Here is an 18,907-nt window from a genome sequence, read left to right on the forward strand (position 1 = left end):
GTTGTTGTTATTCTGTCTCTCACTGTTCAAATAAACCTACCATTAAAATTATAGACTGATCATGTCTTTGTCAGTGGGCAAACGTAAAAAATCAGCAGGGGATCAAATACTTTTTTCCCTCACTGTAGCTAGTTTGCTTGATTATTTACCAGGGATCTTACAGTAGCTAGCCATTTCGAGTTTAAACAATATTGAAACAAGCTGGCAACATACATCGAACATGTCATCAGGTTTGCTTGATTATAAGTTAGCTAGTTAACATTAGCTACCAGGGATCAAACCTGTCTTAAAGTGCAACGTCAGCTATGCAAATCTTCCTCTCACATTACACGTTAGGGAGAGGCTATTTATTTAGCTAGTTACATTACAGTATCATAGCCTACAATCATAGTGGCGTAGCCTATTAAATAATGTTATGTAGTTAGCTATAAACAAAACTTAGCTACTTACCAACAACACACTAGTCTCAGGTTATTCATATCCTGGCCATCTGCCCAAGATTGAACAACTTTATGGAAGCCCATTTGCATTTATCAGTCCCATCATCATGTAGCCTGATTTCAGATGTGTCCATGTAAACAGGAATATAACAAATTGTTCTTCTTGCAAAGCATGTAAATGTTTAAATAAAACTATTATATTAATCTGACTATTCACAATAATCGTATTATTGTGTGCATGTAACTGTACTCAATGATGTCAACTGCATTTCTTAGCAAAAGTCACAAGGGGGAGACATTGAGTTAGATTATACTCAGTCACATCCCTTAAAGGAGGAGGTAGGCTATGAATCACAGGTGGCAGATGAGGTGTCCCCCACACAGTCAGTTATCCTAAACCTCTCACGTCGTTAGCCCTCATACAAACATTATCATGAGAGAAGGAAGGACAACACATTCCATGTATAGTGTTGTTATTATAACTATTGGGATTCCGCCACGGCTATGGCTCTTTTCTATCCATTTTATCACGTGGGACAGTGGGTTGTAGACTAGGCAATGTATGCATCATGTACAGGGTTGGGTAGGTTACTTTCTAAATATAATCTGTTACAGTTACCTAATTTTGGATTACCCAAACGCAGCGATGTAATCAAATCAAATCAAATTGTATTTGCCACATGTGCCGAATACAACAGGTGTAGACATTACAGTGAAATGCTTACTTACAAGCCCATAACCAACAATGCAGTTTAAGAAAAAAATTAAAATAGCAAACAATTAAAGAGCAGCAGTAAAATAGTCTGGGTAGCCATGATTAGCTGTTCAGTTGTCTTGTTGTCTTGTGGCTTGGGGGTAGAAGCTGTTAAGAAGCCTTTTGGACCTAGACTTGGCGCTCCGGTACCGCTTGCCGTGCGGTAGTAGAGAGAACAGTCTATGACTAAGGTGGCTGGAATCTTTGATAATTTTTAGGGCCTTCCTCTGACACCGCCTTATTACTTTCTGTTTAAGAGGCTGTAGAAGAACACAGAAAGGATCCATCAAACGCATTTGGTGTGTCATCATAGCGGTCTCTGACTTGTGGTTAGACTCACTCAGATGGAACAAACTTCAACTTGAGCCTTTTTTCAATACTGAATTGAATGTCATTCAGAAAACAGAAAGGCGTCATAATGTATTTTTTTTGCAAATATCATTTCTGAATTTAAAAAAGATCTGTAATCTGATGACAATATTTTAGCTGGTAACGTAACTGATTACATGCACCCAAAAATCAGAATGGCTAGGCCGCCAGTTGGAGAACTTAGCATTTTTTTAAAACACCTGAAACAGTTTTTTTCTGCAATCTAGAGTCATTTTCATTATGCTTAATTCTATGTAAAAAAATTGTCTATTTTTCTGAATATTTAAGCATTCCTCTTGAGCTGTATGTATCCTCCTGACTTGTGTTTCTTTTTTTTAAGAAACTAAATATGCTTCTTTGCATCTCTGCTAAGATCTGGGTAACAGATTAAAAGGAATCTTATTCAGTAAATTTAGTTATTGTTTGCTTTTCTAAAGTCTACCAACCTTGCGGGCAAGCATGCCAGTTAGACAAGCTAGCTACGCTAACTTGATTGATATCTTGAAATGGCTTTTTCGTAACAAGTTATGAGGTTGGAAGATTGGGAACCTATCTGGGCTAGCTAAAACCAACATCATTAATTTTGCTAGGTGGCTATTATTACTACAGAGAAACAGCAACAACATTTTTTAATAAATACATTAAACAGGACAATTCTGAGGGGGCATGTGCCCCTATGCCCCCAATGGGTATGACGCCTCAGATTACAGTTATTTTGTAATTCGATTACATGTAACTGATTACATGTGATTACATGTAATCGGTTACTCCCCAACCCTGATCATGTTATAGTGACAGCAGCAACAGCCCTTTTAGAACACTAGAGCATAATGCAATACCGACAACAGGGACCACACAGGATGTGTAGCCTACGGATGTGTATGAGGCATCCTGGGATATCTTGTTTGGTGACATTTCTCTGTTTATGTGATATGACTAGGTTTCAGTGTGATGAAATAGAGCGCAAGATGGACCCAAAATGATATCCTCACACTATAAAAGGCTACTGTTCAAGAGTAAAGTAGGGCTACTGGAGAGATTACTTTGATGATGCACTTGGGCAATAGCACAGAATAGTCTATGCAGAGACACAATAACTGATCGTGGCGCATAGTCATCACATTTGCTCTGCATGGACATGACATTTAACCCTGACAGGTCTAGTGTGATTCAGATGTAATCGCGCAACGTCTACCGGGCACCTCTGAGCTACTTAAATACCGGGAACCTCCCACATGTGCTCCACTGCTGCAGAAAAGCTGCATCCAGCCAGGGAAGAAAAGGCCAGCCGAAGATATTCCAACTCGCTTCTCAGTGTTGTTTCCACATCACTATCACTAAACCTTCAAGGTGAGACAACATCAGATTTTGTGATCAAGTAATTGGATGCGTCATTCCTACTTTGCGTGCCTTTTGGACCTCATAACTTTTGTGGAGGAAAGTATCTATTTTTCTGTTTTTGAGGTATTCTATCAGAAGAAAAGACATGTTTGACTTTTAGTGGTCAAGCTCAGGCACTTAAATCCTATTATAAACTGGGTGCTTCGAGCCCTGAATTGGCTAACAGCCATGATATATCAGACCATATACCATGGGTATGACCCAAAATTATTATAATTACGTTGGTAACCAGTTTATAATAGCAATAAGGCACCTCAGGGGTTTGTGGTATATGGCCAATATACCACTGCTAAGGGCTGTATTGAGGCACTCCACGTTGCGTCGAGCATAAAAACAGTCTTTAGCTTTGGTATATTGGCCATATACCACACCCCATTGGCCTTAATGCTTAATTATACCATGGCATTGTTGAATGCTTGTTTCTGATTGGCTTGAAGGGCATTCTAGAGTGTGCATTATTTCCCTGTAATGCACGGTATATCAGCATGGCAGAATTCAATGGCTATAGTTCATTCTTACATGTTCTATTCAGCTGCTTTTGAAAGCAAGAGTTGAATTGTAAACATTATTGATTGTTGAATTAGATTATCATAATAGCAAGCTAGGACTGGTGGTTTGGTTATTTAAACTAGCAAATCTTATTGTTTGGTTACCAAAGCAACTACTCTAGCTATCTAGTAAACTTGCTAGCCCCTTCTGTGGATGTTCAATTATTGCCATGGTATAAAAGGGAAAATCAACTCAGGGCTCTATGCGTTCTCTGGAAAATAATGCAACTCTGTGGAAGGTTAGTTCCACTTCACTAGAGCGTCATGAAACACACATTCCACATTATTTTCAGAACCAGCGCTTTATTTGCACCCTATTTTTCCAAATAAGATTGAATATCAATCGAATGTTTAGTTGACCTCTTCTATCTCTACAAGTTAGCACAAAAATATGCATAACATTTGATGGTATTGTTAAATTATTATATTTAAATACTGTCCTAACAGGATGGACGGGGTGGAACTACCAATAATGAATACAAGATTTAAACAATTAAATATATTTACTTTTACATCTGTCACATGGTTGAAAAATATTACACCTATAATAAGAATGAATATTGTGCATGAGTTTACATCACTTTCTATTTATTTCATTTTTCTGTCTTTTTAATAACATTGTCAACCTGAGTTTGTAAAACAACATGAACATAGATAATTATTATTTATATATATATATATATATATATATATATATATATATATATATATATATATATATATATATATATACATTTCATTACAATTACTTATATTAGGCTTTATATACATATGCAACTGTAATTAGTAAATATAATGTAATTAGCACCAAATATGTATCAAAATAATTTACTTAAAATAAAAATAGATTATGCAAATATAAATAAATATTGACATTAGTCATTTATTTACTATCTTTTCTAACAAAATGTCCACCCTGTTAGGTGCATAATCCTAACGGGGTGGAACCTAACAGGGTGGAAATTTGGAGCCTAAATTGCCATAGCTGAACTCCGGAACGCTGGAGTAGCTGGGTCATCAAGTTGATGTGGCCTCCTGTAGCTCAGTTGGTAGAGCATGGCGCTTGCAACGCCAGGGTTGTGGGTTCGATTCCCACAGGAGCCAGTATGAAAAATGTATGCACTCACTAACTGTAAGTCGCTCTGGATAAGAGCGTCTGCTAAATGACTAAAATGTAAATGTGATGTAAACAGGCCCTTTACCCTCATTCTCTCCAAACCAGGAAGTAAAAATAGCGGCCATGTCATGACACCATTGCCTCCCCATAATATTTTGTGGTCAGTTAGGCAGGGCAACCGGAGGCAGGAGCAGAAGGGGGCTGGAGAGAGATAGGCATTGCTATGGAGACCCAGCGTTGCTGTTGGTCAAATAGGAGATTTTATGCTGGGCCACAGAGTGGGATGATATAACTTGCTGTTAGCAACCAAGACATTAGTATATGATTTGAATATGATAAAAGGAAAGGAAATTAGGTAAAATGCCATGTTACTAAACAATGTGGGGAATGGACAAGATAAGAATGCTCATGCTTTCATTTTTTTTAAAAACGGACATTAATATTCACTTCATAGCTGCCTCTGAGCTGACACAAACACTGGACAAATAGTAAATAATAATCATAATTGATTGGATTTATATAGCACCTTTCTACCAACTGAGGTATTGAAAGTGTTTTACAAAATAAGGGGGAAACACCTCATCCACTAACAACGTGTGGATGCCAGAATCCTCACCAAACATCAGCTGGCATGGTGGAGAGGTGAATGATATATACCAATGAATGAATTGTTTTGAGAGTTGACTCTTTGACTTTCTATTCATTTTAGCAGTAGTTGAAGAGAAAATAGGCTCCAGAGCACAGTGCTGTTTCTTGCTCTCTGCGATGATGTACTGAGGGTAAACTAATGGGATAGGTTACAGTATTGCTCTGACCCCGTTTCTTTATCTCTCTCTCTGTCTCCCTTTTTGTCTTTGTCTCTCTGTCTCTCTCTGGGTCTCTGGGTCTCTGGGTCTCTCTGTCTTTCAGATGACTACCAAGGAGAAGCTGATCACCCATGTGTTGGCTGGTGAGCCTGTTGGCTCCCGGAGCAAGGTGACAGTGGTTGGCGTCGGCATGGTTGGCATGGCCTCCGCAGTCAGCGTCCTGCTCAAGGTGAGACCGATGGAGGGGGTGGGGTGGGGGGACTCACTTACAAAAAAAGAGAGCAGTTTTGAAACTGCAGTAAAAGTGCAGTAACTGTAGTCGACTGTGATATGTTGGACGTAGTACTTGCAGAATAACTGTAACTTGCAGAATAACTGCACTGTAACTGCAGTTTCATTGCAAAATTGCTGCAGTAAAAAAAACAGTTATTTTGGATGCAGTATTTGCAGCTTACTGCAGTCTGACTGCAATATTTTTTCATAAGGGGTGAAGCATTGGTGTAGGCAGTGGGAATGAGGGCGGTAGAGGACAGAGGTAAGGGGTGTTTAGGTAAAGTGCATGAAAATGAATGTACGTATGAAGTTAGACAGGCATGACTAGGACACAATATCCAGGGTCGTGTTCATTAGGTACCAAACGGAAAAATACATACCTAAACACAGAGGGACTGCATGGACTTGTCCAATAGGACCTTGTTTTCTGTTCTAAAATGTAAAAAAAAAAAAAATTGGGCCGTGCCCTAATGAACATGACTCAGGCCATCACCTCCACTGTTCTAACTGGTATGAGAGAAGATTAGAGAAAATAACACAGGAATCTGTTCAAGGGCTCCAAGATCTCTGGTCTAAAACCCAACCCCTCTGTATTCAGCCTGGCTTTGTCTTATATACCACCAGCCAGAGAAAACAGGGTAAATGAAGTGAAGCTGATAAGTGAAGTACATTCTGGAAATGTTTGATGGATTCCAGTTCTCTCTACCCCGGGGCGTGTCAGAAACATTGATATACGTTTTTACACTTTAGCTGTCGTTACACCTTGCATTAACATTCCACTGGGCACACACTGGTTGAATCATTGTGAAAATTACATTGAACCAACATGGAATAGACATTGATTGGAGGTCTGTGCCCAGTGGGATGTAGTTGTCGTCATCCGATCAAGATGATCCGAACACTATCTGATCGAGATTTGTTGCGTCTATACATGATAATAAAATGTGTCTCTTATCTGCCCACTGCATCCGTATTGTGACCAAAATCCCTGGTCACTCCCTGTATGCAAATTAATGCAAGCTGCCTTGGACCTCTCATTATGACACAAGCTTTATAAATCGACAGAAAACAGCACACTTTTATGGTCAATAATTTTACACTCTCATCATCACAGCCTAAATTTGTTATCCAACAATTTAAGACTGGGTGTAATAGGCTACTGTCCCAATATCCTCGACCTGTCCACAGCCGTAGAAATAAATATTATTTCATATATCCTCTTGTTTTAAAAACAGTAAACCAGCTTTGTAGGCCTAGGTGCATTGGTTGTGTTTAGGCAGGTCTTAAGAAGAATTAGCATACCAAACATTTGTATTTCGAAGAACCTCTAATGCGATAACCTATAGCAAGACGCGTGGTCAAATTATGAAAATTGATAAAAGTGAGAATAGATTTTTTTTAAATGGAAAGGGTCATGCATGTAAAGCAAATACTATGACTTTATAAAGGAATAAAGTGTGAAACCAAAAGTAGGCATACACACAGAAAGCTATGCACATCAGTTTGGACATATTCTGAACTTTTACTTTTGTTTTTTTCCCCCTCATCAATCTACACACAATACCCCATAATAACAAAGCAAAAACAGGTTTTTAGAAATGTTTGCTAATAAAAAAAAGATTAGCTGAAATATTACATTTACATAAGTATTCAGACCCTTTACTCAGTACTTTGTTGAAGCACCTTTGGCAGCTTGGCACACCTGTATTTGGGGAGTTTCTCCCATTCTTCTCTGCAGATCCTCTCAAGCTCTGTCAGGTTGGATGGGGAGCGTAGCTGCACAGTTCTTTTCAGGTCTCTCCAGAGATGTTCGATCAGGTTCAAGTCCAGGCTCTGGCTGGGCCACTCAAGGACATTCAGAGACTTGTCCTGAAGCCACTCCTGTGTTGTCTTGGCTGTGTGCTTAGGGTCGTTGTCCTGTTGGAAGGTGAACTTCACCACAGTCTGAAGTCCTGAGCCCTCTGAAGCAGGTTTTCATCAAGGATGTCTCTGTACTTTGCTCCGTTCATCTTTGCCTCGATCCTGACTGGTCTCCCAGTCCCTGCCGCTGAAAAACATCCCGACAGCATGATGCTGCCACCACCATGCTTCAACATAGGGATGAGGCCAGGTTTCCTCCAGACTTGACGCTTGGCATACAGGCCAAAGAGTTCAATCTTGGTTTCATCAGACCAGAGAATCTTGTTTCTCATGGTCTGTGAGTCTTTAGGGGCCTTTTGGCACTCCAAGCGGGCTGTCATGTGCCTTTTACTGAGGAGTGGCTTCTGTCTGGCCACTCTACGATAAAGGCCTGATTGGTGGAGTGCTGCAGAGATAGCTTTCCTTCTGGAAAGTTCTCCCATCTCCACAGAGGAACTCTAGAGCTCTGTCAGAGCGACCATTGGGTTCTTGGTCACCTCCCTGACCAAGGCCCTTCTCCCCCGATTGTTCAGTTTGGCCGGAAGGCCAGCTGTAGGAAGAGTCTTGGTGGTTCCAAACTTCTTCCATTTAAGAATGATGGAGTCCACTGTGTTCTTGGGGACCTTCAATGCTACAGAATTTTTTTGGTACCCTTCCCCAGATCTGTGCCTCGACACAATCCTGTCTCGGAGCTCTACGGACAATTCCTTCGACCTCATGGCTTGGTTTTTGCTCTGACCTGCACTGTCAACTGTGGGACCTATTTAGACAGTTGTGCCTTTCCAAATCATGTCCAATCAATTGAATTTACCACAGATGAACTCCAATCAAGTTGTAGAAACATCTCAAGGATGATTGATGGAAACAGGATGCACCTGAGCTCAATTTCTAGTCTCATAGCAAAGTGTCTGAATACTTATATAAATAAGGTATTCCTGTTTTCTATTTTTAATACATTTGGTAAAATTTCTAAAAAACTGTTTTCACTTTGTCATTATGGGGTGTTGTGTGTAGATTGCTGAGGATTTGTATTTATGTAATCTATTTTAGAATAAGACTGTAACGTAACAAAATTTGGAAAAGGTCAAGGGGTCTGAATACTTTCCGAAGGCACTGTACATATACTTCAGGATGTCGTGTATCCCTAGACATAAATCAGAATTCATGTAAACATTACAGTTTTGAAAACATAGTTGTCTTTTGGCACAACGTGGGGGGTAAATTTAGCTGCGGAACAGGGTAAGTTAAGCCGCCTACACATTTCTGTACTGAATGAAATATTACCACTACCTTTTTAAAACCATGTCTACCTTTATTTCCCAAACACAATTCAACACAATCACTTTTTGTATTTTAATCATTTTAAGTATATTTGAACACAGGCTTAAGACCTAACAAACCCTTTGTACTTTTTTAAAAGCTTAACATAGGCCATTATTGCAGTATTACTTTAGTGCCTTGTTGCAAACAGGGTGCATGTTTTGGAATATCTTTATTTTGTACAAGCTTCCTTCTTTTCACTCTGTCAATTAGGTTAGTATTGTAGAGTAACTACAAGGATCCGTCCTCAGTTCTCCTATCACAGCCATTAAACTCTGTAACTGTTTTAAAGTCATCATTGGCCTGAGAGGTTTCCTTCCTCTCCAGCAACTGAGTTAGGAAGGACGCCTGTATGTGCAGATATGCATCTTTAAAAAAGGAAGGGGCGTGGATCAGAAAACTAGTATCTGGTGTGACCACCATTTGCCTCATGCTGTTGATTGTGGCCTGTGGAATTTTGTCCCACTCCTCCTCAATGGCTGTGCGAAGTTGATGGATATTGGCGGGAAAACGTTGTCGTACACGTCGATCCAGAGCATCCCAAACATGCTCAATGGGTGACGTGTCTGGCTAGTATGCAGGCCATGGAAGAACTGGTACATTTTCAGCTTCCAGGAATTGTGTACAGATCTTTGCGACATGGGCCCGTGCATTATCATGGTGAAACATGAGGTGATGGCGGCCGATGAATGGCACGATCATGGTGGCGGATGAACGGCACGACAATGGGCTTCAGGATATCGTCACGCTATCGCTGAGTATTCAAATTGCCATTGATAAAATGTAATTGTGTTTGTTGTCCGTAGCTTATGCCTGCCCATACCATAACCCCACGGACACCATGGGGCACTCTGTTCACAACTTTGACTTCAGCAAACCGCTCGCCTACACGTACAGTTGAAACCGGGATTCATCCGTGAAGAGCACACTTCTCCAGTGTGCCAGTGGCCATCGAAGGTGAGCATTTGCCCACTGAAGTCGGTAACAATGCCGAACTGTAGTCAGGTCAAGACCCTGGTGATGACAATCTTTGGTTGTGCAAACCCACAGTTTCATCAGCTGTCCGGGTGGCTGGTCTCAGACAATCCCGCAGGTGAAGAAGCCAGATGTGGAGGTGCTGGGCTGGGCTGGGGTCGTTACACATAATCTGCGGTTGTGAGGCCGGTTGGACGTACTGACAGATTCTCTAAAATGACCTTGGAGGCGGCTTATGGTAGAAAAATTAACATTAAATTATCTGGCAACAGCTCTGGTGGACATTCTTGCAGTCACCATGCCAATTGCACGCTCCCTCAAAACTTGAGACGTCTGTGGCATTGTGTTGTGTGACAAAACTGCACAATTTAGAGTGAACTTTTTTTTTTTCCAGGACAAAGTACACCTGTGTAATGATCATGCTGTTTAATTAGCTTCTTGATATGCCACACCTGTCAGGTGGATGGATTATTTTGGCAAAGGAGAAATGCTCAATAACAGGGATGTAAACAAATGTGTGCAAAAACATTTAGAGAAATAAGCTTTCTGTGTGTATGGTTCATTTCTGGGATCTTTTATTTCACTCATGAACATGGGACCAACACTTTACATTTATATTTTTCTTCAGTATAAATCAAAACTAGACGTTGAACTGACGTCTGTGCCCAGTGGGTTGGTTTTTAATGAAGACCATGATCTTAATTCTGGAGACATTGTAGAAGTATCCTTGTCCATAACTAGTACCTCAACTGGCCAGTGTGACATTTTTTAGAAGGCCGGAACACCGTGACGTTAGCCAAATTTATACACTTTCATTATCCGGATTGGTTTACACTCCAAAGCTATCCGTACAAGATGCATCTTCGGCTACCTCCGGAGGTGGTCAGGACGATCTAGTCACAATCAGATCACAATGTGTCTTTTGATTGTCTACTCCTGTCGACAAATGTGGGCAGAGATCCGAAGATCCGGACAACAGACTCATGTTAGAACTATAAAGTTATAAACAGGGCTCCTGACTATTGCATCCCAAAAGACACCTATACCCTATATAGTGTACTACTTTTGACTAGAGCCCTATGGGCCCTTTTTTGTTTCCTCACTGGGATAGGTTGCATCCCAAAACATTAGGAACACTTGCTCTTTCCATGACATACTGTAGACTGACAAGGTGAATCCAGGTGAAATATATGATCCCTTATTGATGTCACATGTTAAATCCACTTCAATCAGTGTAGATGAAGGGGAGGGGACAAGTTAAAGAAAGATTTTAAAGCCTTGAGACAATTGAGACATTAATTTTGTGTGTGTGCCATTCAGATGGTGAATGGGCAAGATTAAAGATTTAAGTGCCTTTGAACGGAGTATGGTAGTAGGTGCCAGGCGCACCGGTTTGAGTGTGTCAAGAGCTGCAATGCTGCTGGGTTTTTCATGCTCAACAGTTTCCCGTGTATATCAAGAATGATCCACCACCCAAAGGACATTCAGCCAACTTGACACAACTGTGGGAAGCATTGGATTCAACGTGGGCCAGAATCCCTGTGGAATGCTTTTGACACCTTGTAGAGTCCATGCCCCAACAAATTAAGGCTGTTCTGTGGGCAAAAGAGGGTGCAACTCAATATTCGGAATGTGTTCCTAATGTTTTGTACACTCTACGGGCCCTGGTCAAAAGTAGTACACTATATAGGGAATAGAGTGCCATTAGGGATACACCCAAAGCCAGTGAGGAAACAAAGGCTTACAGGAAATAGACCTCTGCTGTCCACTGTGCAGTCCATGTCAAATCTGCCGAGGTGATCTGAATGGAGAGAGCTGGGGGTAACTGGTGGGCTTGCAAGTGTGTTTTATCCAGGCCTTGTGTTATAAGCAATCTGTAGAAGCCTGTTTTATCCAGTTGATCAATAGGCCTATTTGGCATAAGACTGGAGTGAATGAGACAATGGACTGGAGGCAAGTGGTTTTAGGCCTCTAAGTGTGAGATGGGCCTGGTCAGTTGTCAAAATAACACACAGTGAAAATACATTTTAACCATGCCTACATTTTTATATAGGTTATATTGTTAAACAATACAAAATGTACTACTAAATGATGACCATTTCACCATTAAATGTCTTAGTAAAATGGAGCAGACTATAGGGCCTGTTTCCCCGTACACAAATAAAGCTTAGTCCAGGACTAAAAAGCAAATTCAATGGTGAAATAGCTTTTTAGGACAATATTTTGCCCTAATTTGTGCCTGGGAAATCGGCCCCTTATGTACAGTATAGCCATATACTTTTCTATATGGAGTATATTCCTGAACCATAACATGCCTTGTTTGCGTGTGTTGACCAGGACCTGTGCGATGAGCTGTGCCTGATTGATGTGATGGAGGATAAACTGAAGGGTGAGGTCATGGACCTGCAGCATGGCAGCCTCTTCTGCAAGACTCACAAGATCGTGGGTGACAAGGGTGAGTGAAGAGTCATAAACGTATGCACAAACACTCTAACACACACATACGCACAAACGAGTTGTGCACACACACAAACATACACATGCCCGCACAAGTTGAGCAGACACACAAATACACAAAGGCACACACACACAAACACACACACACCAAACACACACACACACACACACACACACACACACCCTTATTTGTTGTGGGGGTGCTCGGAACACTAGGTTGCATTTGTGTGTGTTTAACGTGCATCTTATATCACACTCAAGACTACAGTACGACCGCCCACTCCAAGGTGGTGGTGATCACCGCCGGTGCTCGTCAGCAAGAAGGCGAGAGCCGTCTGAACCTGGTGCAGCGCAACGTCAACATCTTCAAATTCATAATCCCCCAGATCGTCAAGTACAGCCCCAACGCCATCCTGCTGGTCGTCTCCAATCCTGGTACGAGAGGAGAGAGGGATAATGGAGAAGGAGTGAGAGAGCGAGAGAGAGAGAGAGAGAGAGAGAGAGAGGGATAATGGAGAAGGAGTGAGAGAGAGAGAGAGAGAGAGAGAGAGAGAGAGAGAGAGAGAGAGAGAGAGAGAGAGAGAGAGAGAGAGAGAGAGAGAGAGAGAGAGAGAGAGAGAGAGAGAGAGAGAGAGAGAGAGAGATGGATGGATGAAAGAGAGAGAGCAATAGAAAAGGAAGGTAGACAGATGGATAGTACGATAAAGAGAAAATTGGAAGTGAAGGTAATTCGGTTCAACATGGTCCAGTAAATTGATCATCACTCTAGCATTGTGCTAAGTCATTGATATGTTTGAATAATATTAGTGCTGGGCTGGAACAACTCTATGGTCATATTGCTGACATCTCTGACAAAATGTGTCACCCCCCTTCACCCCTCCTACCCTCCCTTTCAGTCCCCACCGTATGCCCAATCTGCAAAGTCAATATAGGCTATATAGTGAACATTTCTACAAAGAAAACATGTAATTTAAGGTTAGGCTAATGTTAGGGGTATGGTTAAGGATAGGGTAAAGGTTAGGGTTTGTTTTGTTAACTCAGATGTGCTAATATTTGTCACCACCCTTCTCCCCCCATCCCAGTTGACATCCTAACCTATGTGGCTTGGAAGCTGAGTGGTTTCCCCCGTCACCGCGTCATCGGCTCCGGCACCAACCTGGACTCCGGTCGTTTCCGCCACCTGATGGGCGAGAAGCTACACCTTCACCCCTCCAGCTGCCACGGCTGGATCATTGGAGAGCACGGAGACTCCAGCGGTATGTAGGCTATGGCTTCAAATACACTCCACTCCGGAACCTGTCTGTTTGATTACAATATTGTGGAAAACCTTCACGTACATTGGTACTGTATCTATGACAGACAGGTAACTGACTGGATGACTGTCTCTTCTCTTTCTCTCAGTGCCCGTATGGAGCGGCGTGAATGTTGCTGGTGTTTCCCTGAAGGGCCTGAACCCAGACATGGGCACAGACGCAGACAAAGAGGACTGGAAGCACGTCCACAAGATGGTGGTCGACGGGTGAGTCTTATAAACACACATTGCTATCTGTTCAACTCAGAGCGCACCCTTTTAAAACATTTTGCAATGGAAAACAAGCATTACTTATTGGAGAAGTTCAGATAGTACTCCATTCAGATAGTACTCACTCAGTTTCGACGCGTTTTCTTGCATTTCATGCCTAATGAACACAACCCAGTGCTAGCAATGCTTGGGTAAAGCAGAGCTCAGCGACTACTGTAGCACATGACGATACTATTTATATAATTAGAAACCTGTTGTAGTGAACTTGTAGCCTGTCATACTTGGAAATACTCTGCTTTTAGGACCGGTTTCATGGACATAGCCTAGTCCTGGACTAAAAAGCGTACTCAATGGTGAATCTCCACTAAAATAGCTTTTTAGTCCAGGATTAGGCTTAATCTGGAAAGTGGTGTCTAGAGTTTGACTCCAAATGAATCAGTCTATACTCCATAAATCATTAACGCAATGGTGGAGGTAGAGTAAAAATTACTACAGGCCTAATAAAATCCAATGGAGTTTGGAGTAATGAGGAAGGAATTTGGAAAACATGCTGGACTAACACAGTAAGCACTGACTACACCATTGACTAAAGCAGTTTACTTGTTGTTATGGAATGCAGAAGACTGTAATGGTATTACCATTAATTACATGTTTTTACAAGTAATTCACAACCCACTTTATAACTACTTTAATGGCATTTGCTGTTTTCAAAATACACTGAATATACAAAACATTAAGAACACTACACTGCTCTTTCCATGACATAGACTGACCAGGTGAATTCAAGTAAAAGCTATGATTCCTTATTGATGTCACTTGTTAATTCTACTTTAATCAGTGTATGTGTGCCATTCAGAGGTTGAATGGGTAAGACAAAAAATGTCAGGCGCACCGGCTTGTGTCAAGAACTGCAACACTGCTGGGTTTTCCACCCTCAACAGTTTCCCATCTGTATCAAGAATGGTCCACCACCCAAAGGACATCCAGCCAACTTGACACAACTGTGGGTGAGAAGCATTGGAGTCAGTATGGGCCAGCATCCCTGTGGAATGCTTTCAACACCTTGTAGAGTCCATGCCCCGACGAATTGAGGCTGTTTTGAGGGCAAACGAAGGGAGGTGCAACTCAATATTAGGAATGTGTTCCTAATGTTTGGTATACTTAGTGTATATTTTCCGCTAATGGTTTTTTACATTTACAATAGGAAAAACAACCCACATTTCCTATGAAATTATACCTTTTTTACATTTACATTATTTAGCAGACGCTCTTATCCAGAGCGACTTACAGGAGCAATTAGGGTTAAGTGCCTTGCTCAAGGGCACATCGACAGATTTTTCACCTAGTCGGCTCGGGGATTAGAACCAGCGACCTTTCGGTTACTGGCACAACGCTCTTAACCACTAAGCTACCTGACGGTTGTTTTAAATGTTTTACCAACCTTATAGGTTAAAGAGGTGTGTACAATGGTGTTAAGTTAGAGGTGTAGGTTAAAGGTGTGTGTATAAAGTTGTTATGAAGGTTACACATATGTTATATATATGTGTTTAAAGGTATTTGTATGTGTAATATACACTATATATACAAAAGTATGTGGACACCCCTTCAAATTAGTGGCTTTGGCTATTTCAGCCACACCCGTTGCTGACAGGGGTATAAAATCGAGCACACAGCCATGCAATCTCCATTGACAAACATTGGCAGTATAATGGCCTTACTGAAGAGCTCAGTGACTTTCAATGTGGCACCGTCATAGGATGCCACCTTTCCAAAAAGTCAGTTCGTCAAATTTCTGCCCTGCTAGAGCTGCCCCGGTCAACTGTAAGTGCTGTTATTGTGAAGTGGAAACGTCTAAGAACAACAATGGCTCAGCCACGAAGTAGTAGGCCACACAAGCTCACAGACGGGACCACCGAGTGCTGAAGCGCGTAGCGCGTAAAAATAATCTGTCCTCGGTTGCAACACTCACTACCGAGTTCCAAACTGCCTCTGGAAGCAACGTCAAGACAAGAACTGTTCGTCGGGAGCTTCATGAAATGGGTTTCCATGTCCGAGTAGCCGCACACAAGCCTAAGATCACAATGCGCAATGCCAAGCGTCGGCTGGAGCTGTGTAAAGCTCGCCGCCATTGGACTCACTGGAGCAGTGGAAACACATTCTCTGGAGTGATGAATCACGCTTCACCATCTGGCAGTCCGATGGACGAATCTGGGTTTGGCGGATGCCAAGAGAACGCTACCTGCCCAGATGGAATAATGGTCTGGAGCTGTTTTTCATGGTTTGGGCTAGGCCCCTTAGTTTCAGTGAAGGGAAATCTTAATGCTACAGCATACAATGACATTCTAGACGATACTGTGCTTCCAACTTTGTGGCAACAGTTTGGGGAAGGCCCTTTCCTGTTTCAGCATGACAATGCCCCCGTGCACAAAGCGAGGTCCATACAGCAATGGTTTGTCGAGATCGGTGTGGAAGAACTTGAATGGCCTGCATAGAGCCCTGACCTCAACCCCATCGAACACCTTTGCGATGAGTTGGAATGCCGACTGCGAGCCAGGCCTAATCGCCCAACATCAGTGCTTGACATCACTAATGCTCTTGTGGCTGAATGGAAGCAAGTCCCCGCAGCAATGTTCCAACATCTAGTGGAAGCCTTCCCAAATAAGTGGAGGCTTTTATAGCAGCAAAGGGGGGACCAACTCCATATTAAAGGCCATGATTTTGGAACGAAATGTTCGACGAGCAGGTGTCCACATACTTTTGGTCATGTAGTGTATGTTTGTATCTTGGATGTTCCCCTCTAACTCCTCTCCTCGTTTCTTTCTATTTCATATAGTGCCTATGAGGTCATCAAGTTGAAAGGTTACACCTCCTGGGCTATCGGCATGTCCGTCGCTGACCTGGTTGAGAGCATCCTGAAAAACCTCCACAAAGTCCACCCCGTGTCCACCCTGGTCAAGGTAAGAAGACCATATGCTGGGAGTCCATCTGCCAAATTGGGACAGATGCAAGGTTGCGTCCTCTATCATTGTGTGTGGTTGTAGACTAGGAGTGGAGTATTTCTTTGAATGTTTTTTTTTTTTTATAGTCTCAAGCCGACATGCAAACTATATGCTAAATTATATACTGTACCTAATGCTTGCTATGACTGAAGATGTAAGGATTAAGTTGGCACACACACGCTAATACACACTTACACACACCTACCTACCCCTCATGTACACACATGCCCCTCCCCCCCACCACACCCAAACCAACACTCCAGCTGTGTTCGGTCCCTAACCAGTTTCTCTCTCCTTGCCGCCATCCATCCCCCTCCCTATCTCAGGGAATGCACGGTGTGAAGGATGAGGTGTTTCTCAGCGTGCCCTGCGTACTGGGCAACAGCGGTCTGACCGACGTCATCCACATGACTCTGAAGCCCGAGGAGGAGAAGCAACTGATCAACAGCGCCGAGACCCTCTGGGGCGTGCAGAAAGAGCTCACCTTGTAAAGAGCCCTCAGTGCCCTTCCGTAACATCCCCTACCCCCAATCCCACCTTCTGTATACCCGTTCCTGTACTCCCCTATATTCTTACTAGTGATGGTACAAATGAAGCCTTTTAAATATCTATAGGCGGGATCAATTGTGTACAGTAACTTTGTTGAGAAGCCAATGGGAGCTCGGTTTGGCCTCTGATAAAAATGATTATTTTGGGTGGCAGAAGTAGCTACTTGATTGGTATGATGTAGAATTTGGAGGAGTCATTTTGCTGTTGCTAGATATGAATGTGTTGGTTTGTACTATGTCATAGATGTTTCTCGTCTTCCTCACACTCCTTTGCTATTAATGTTTTAGAAAGTCTTCAACTGATTGAAATTGTGAGCAGGTTGATTTCCACCATTGCACTCTTTGTTTAGTGTGTGCTAGAGTTGACCAGAGCCATTCAGTTGCAAAACTAACCGTAAGTGCACCAATGCGAGTCTCTCTCAATGAAAGGTGAGTTCCATTGGTATCGGTAGGCAGTAACACTAGGACCAAGTCTGAAGAAAGGCACTGGGTTTGAACACACTGCCAATTGCACTGTACCTGCTGTTTTGCATGTCAATAACAAAAAGCGTTATAAACAGAGAACTTATTGAAATTGTCTGGGCACTCACATAAAAAAAAAAATCTGATGGCACTTCCAATGTTATGTTTTGAGTTCAAACTTGACCTGTAAGTAACTGATGGTGACGGTGACAATCCTGCTTGTCACCAGTGTTCTGTGCGCTTCTGTGCACCCTAAACGTCTGCTCAGTTTTGTCATCGTTAATGATGATTTCTCAAACTCAGTCTCTCCATGTGGCTTTGGACGGAAGCCTCAGTGGCCCAAACTCCGCTGTGACGGTACTGCGATGATGGCCTATACAGTTATTATGAGCTGAACTGGAACTAAGGCACTGTACTGTGCTTGTCAGGGCAGCTGGATGTACTTACGATCCGATTTGCTTCACCACCAACCAAATAAAACTACCAGGATGAAACAAGCCTCTCTTTTGTCTCTCTCTGTGTGTGCGTGCGCGTGTGAGCTATACCATGCCTGTATGGGAGTTTTGTGTTCACGTGTTAGAATTACAGCTGATTCAGGTTGTTCAATTGTTCACCTCATCCAGTGATATGGAGGTTGCTGCTCTTTTCTCTCAGCGGAGCTCTGTGGGTGGGATATCATTGCTAGGGTCTGTGTTACACATCACACATACAACAATAGAGCTCAAACATAAATTATCAAATCTCTATGCATACAACCATGGGCTCGTGGTTTTTAAGTCAGATATGAACCAATGTTTTATTTCCTGACTTGTCGACAAGTAGTGCAGCGTAATTGTCAGCCTTACCAAGCGGTGGATGTTAACCTTTTCACACACCTGAGCCGAGCTGAACTGTGCTGTGCTGACCTGGTTACAAATGATCAGTTGCAGGAACAATGCTGAACAATGGGAAAATACAATATCCAAGGCAGCACCGTACGGTTTGGGTCGGCACGATAGTGTGAAAAGGGTATACGTG

General features: G+C 42.3%; 1 protein-coding gene across 1 annotated transcript; it reads left to right on the top strand.

The window, feature by feature from the left end:
- Positions 1-2,592: 2,592 nt before the first annotated feature.
- Positions 2,593-18,381, top strand: LOC311137693 (L-lactate dehydrogenase A chain). The gene is made up of 8 exons (XM_084172238.1): positions 2,593-2,913; positions 5,539-5,664; positions 12,240-12,357; positions 12,621-12,794; positions 13,442-13,615; positions 13,761-13,878; positions 16,715-16,838; positions 17,207-18,381. Exons 2-8 carry the CDS (start codon positions 5,539-5,541, stop codon positions 17,369-17,371), a joined length of 999 nt encoding a protein of 332 aa, XP_084028364.1. The 5' UTR covers positions 2,593-2,913; the 3' UTR covers positions 17,372-18,381.
- The last annotated feature ends 526 nt before the right edge of the window (positions 18,382-18,907 follow it).

This window comes from Coregonus lavaretus (assembly GCF_964263955.1).
Source record: "Coregonus lavaretus genome assembly, chromosome: 11".
NCBI lineage: Eukaryota > Metazoa > Chordata > Actinopteri > Salmoniformes > Salmonidae > Coregonus > Coregonus lavaretus.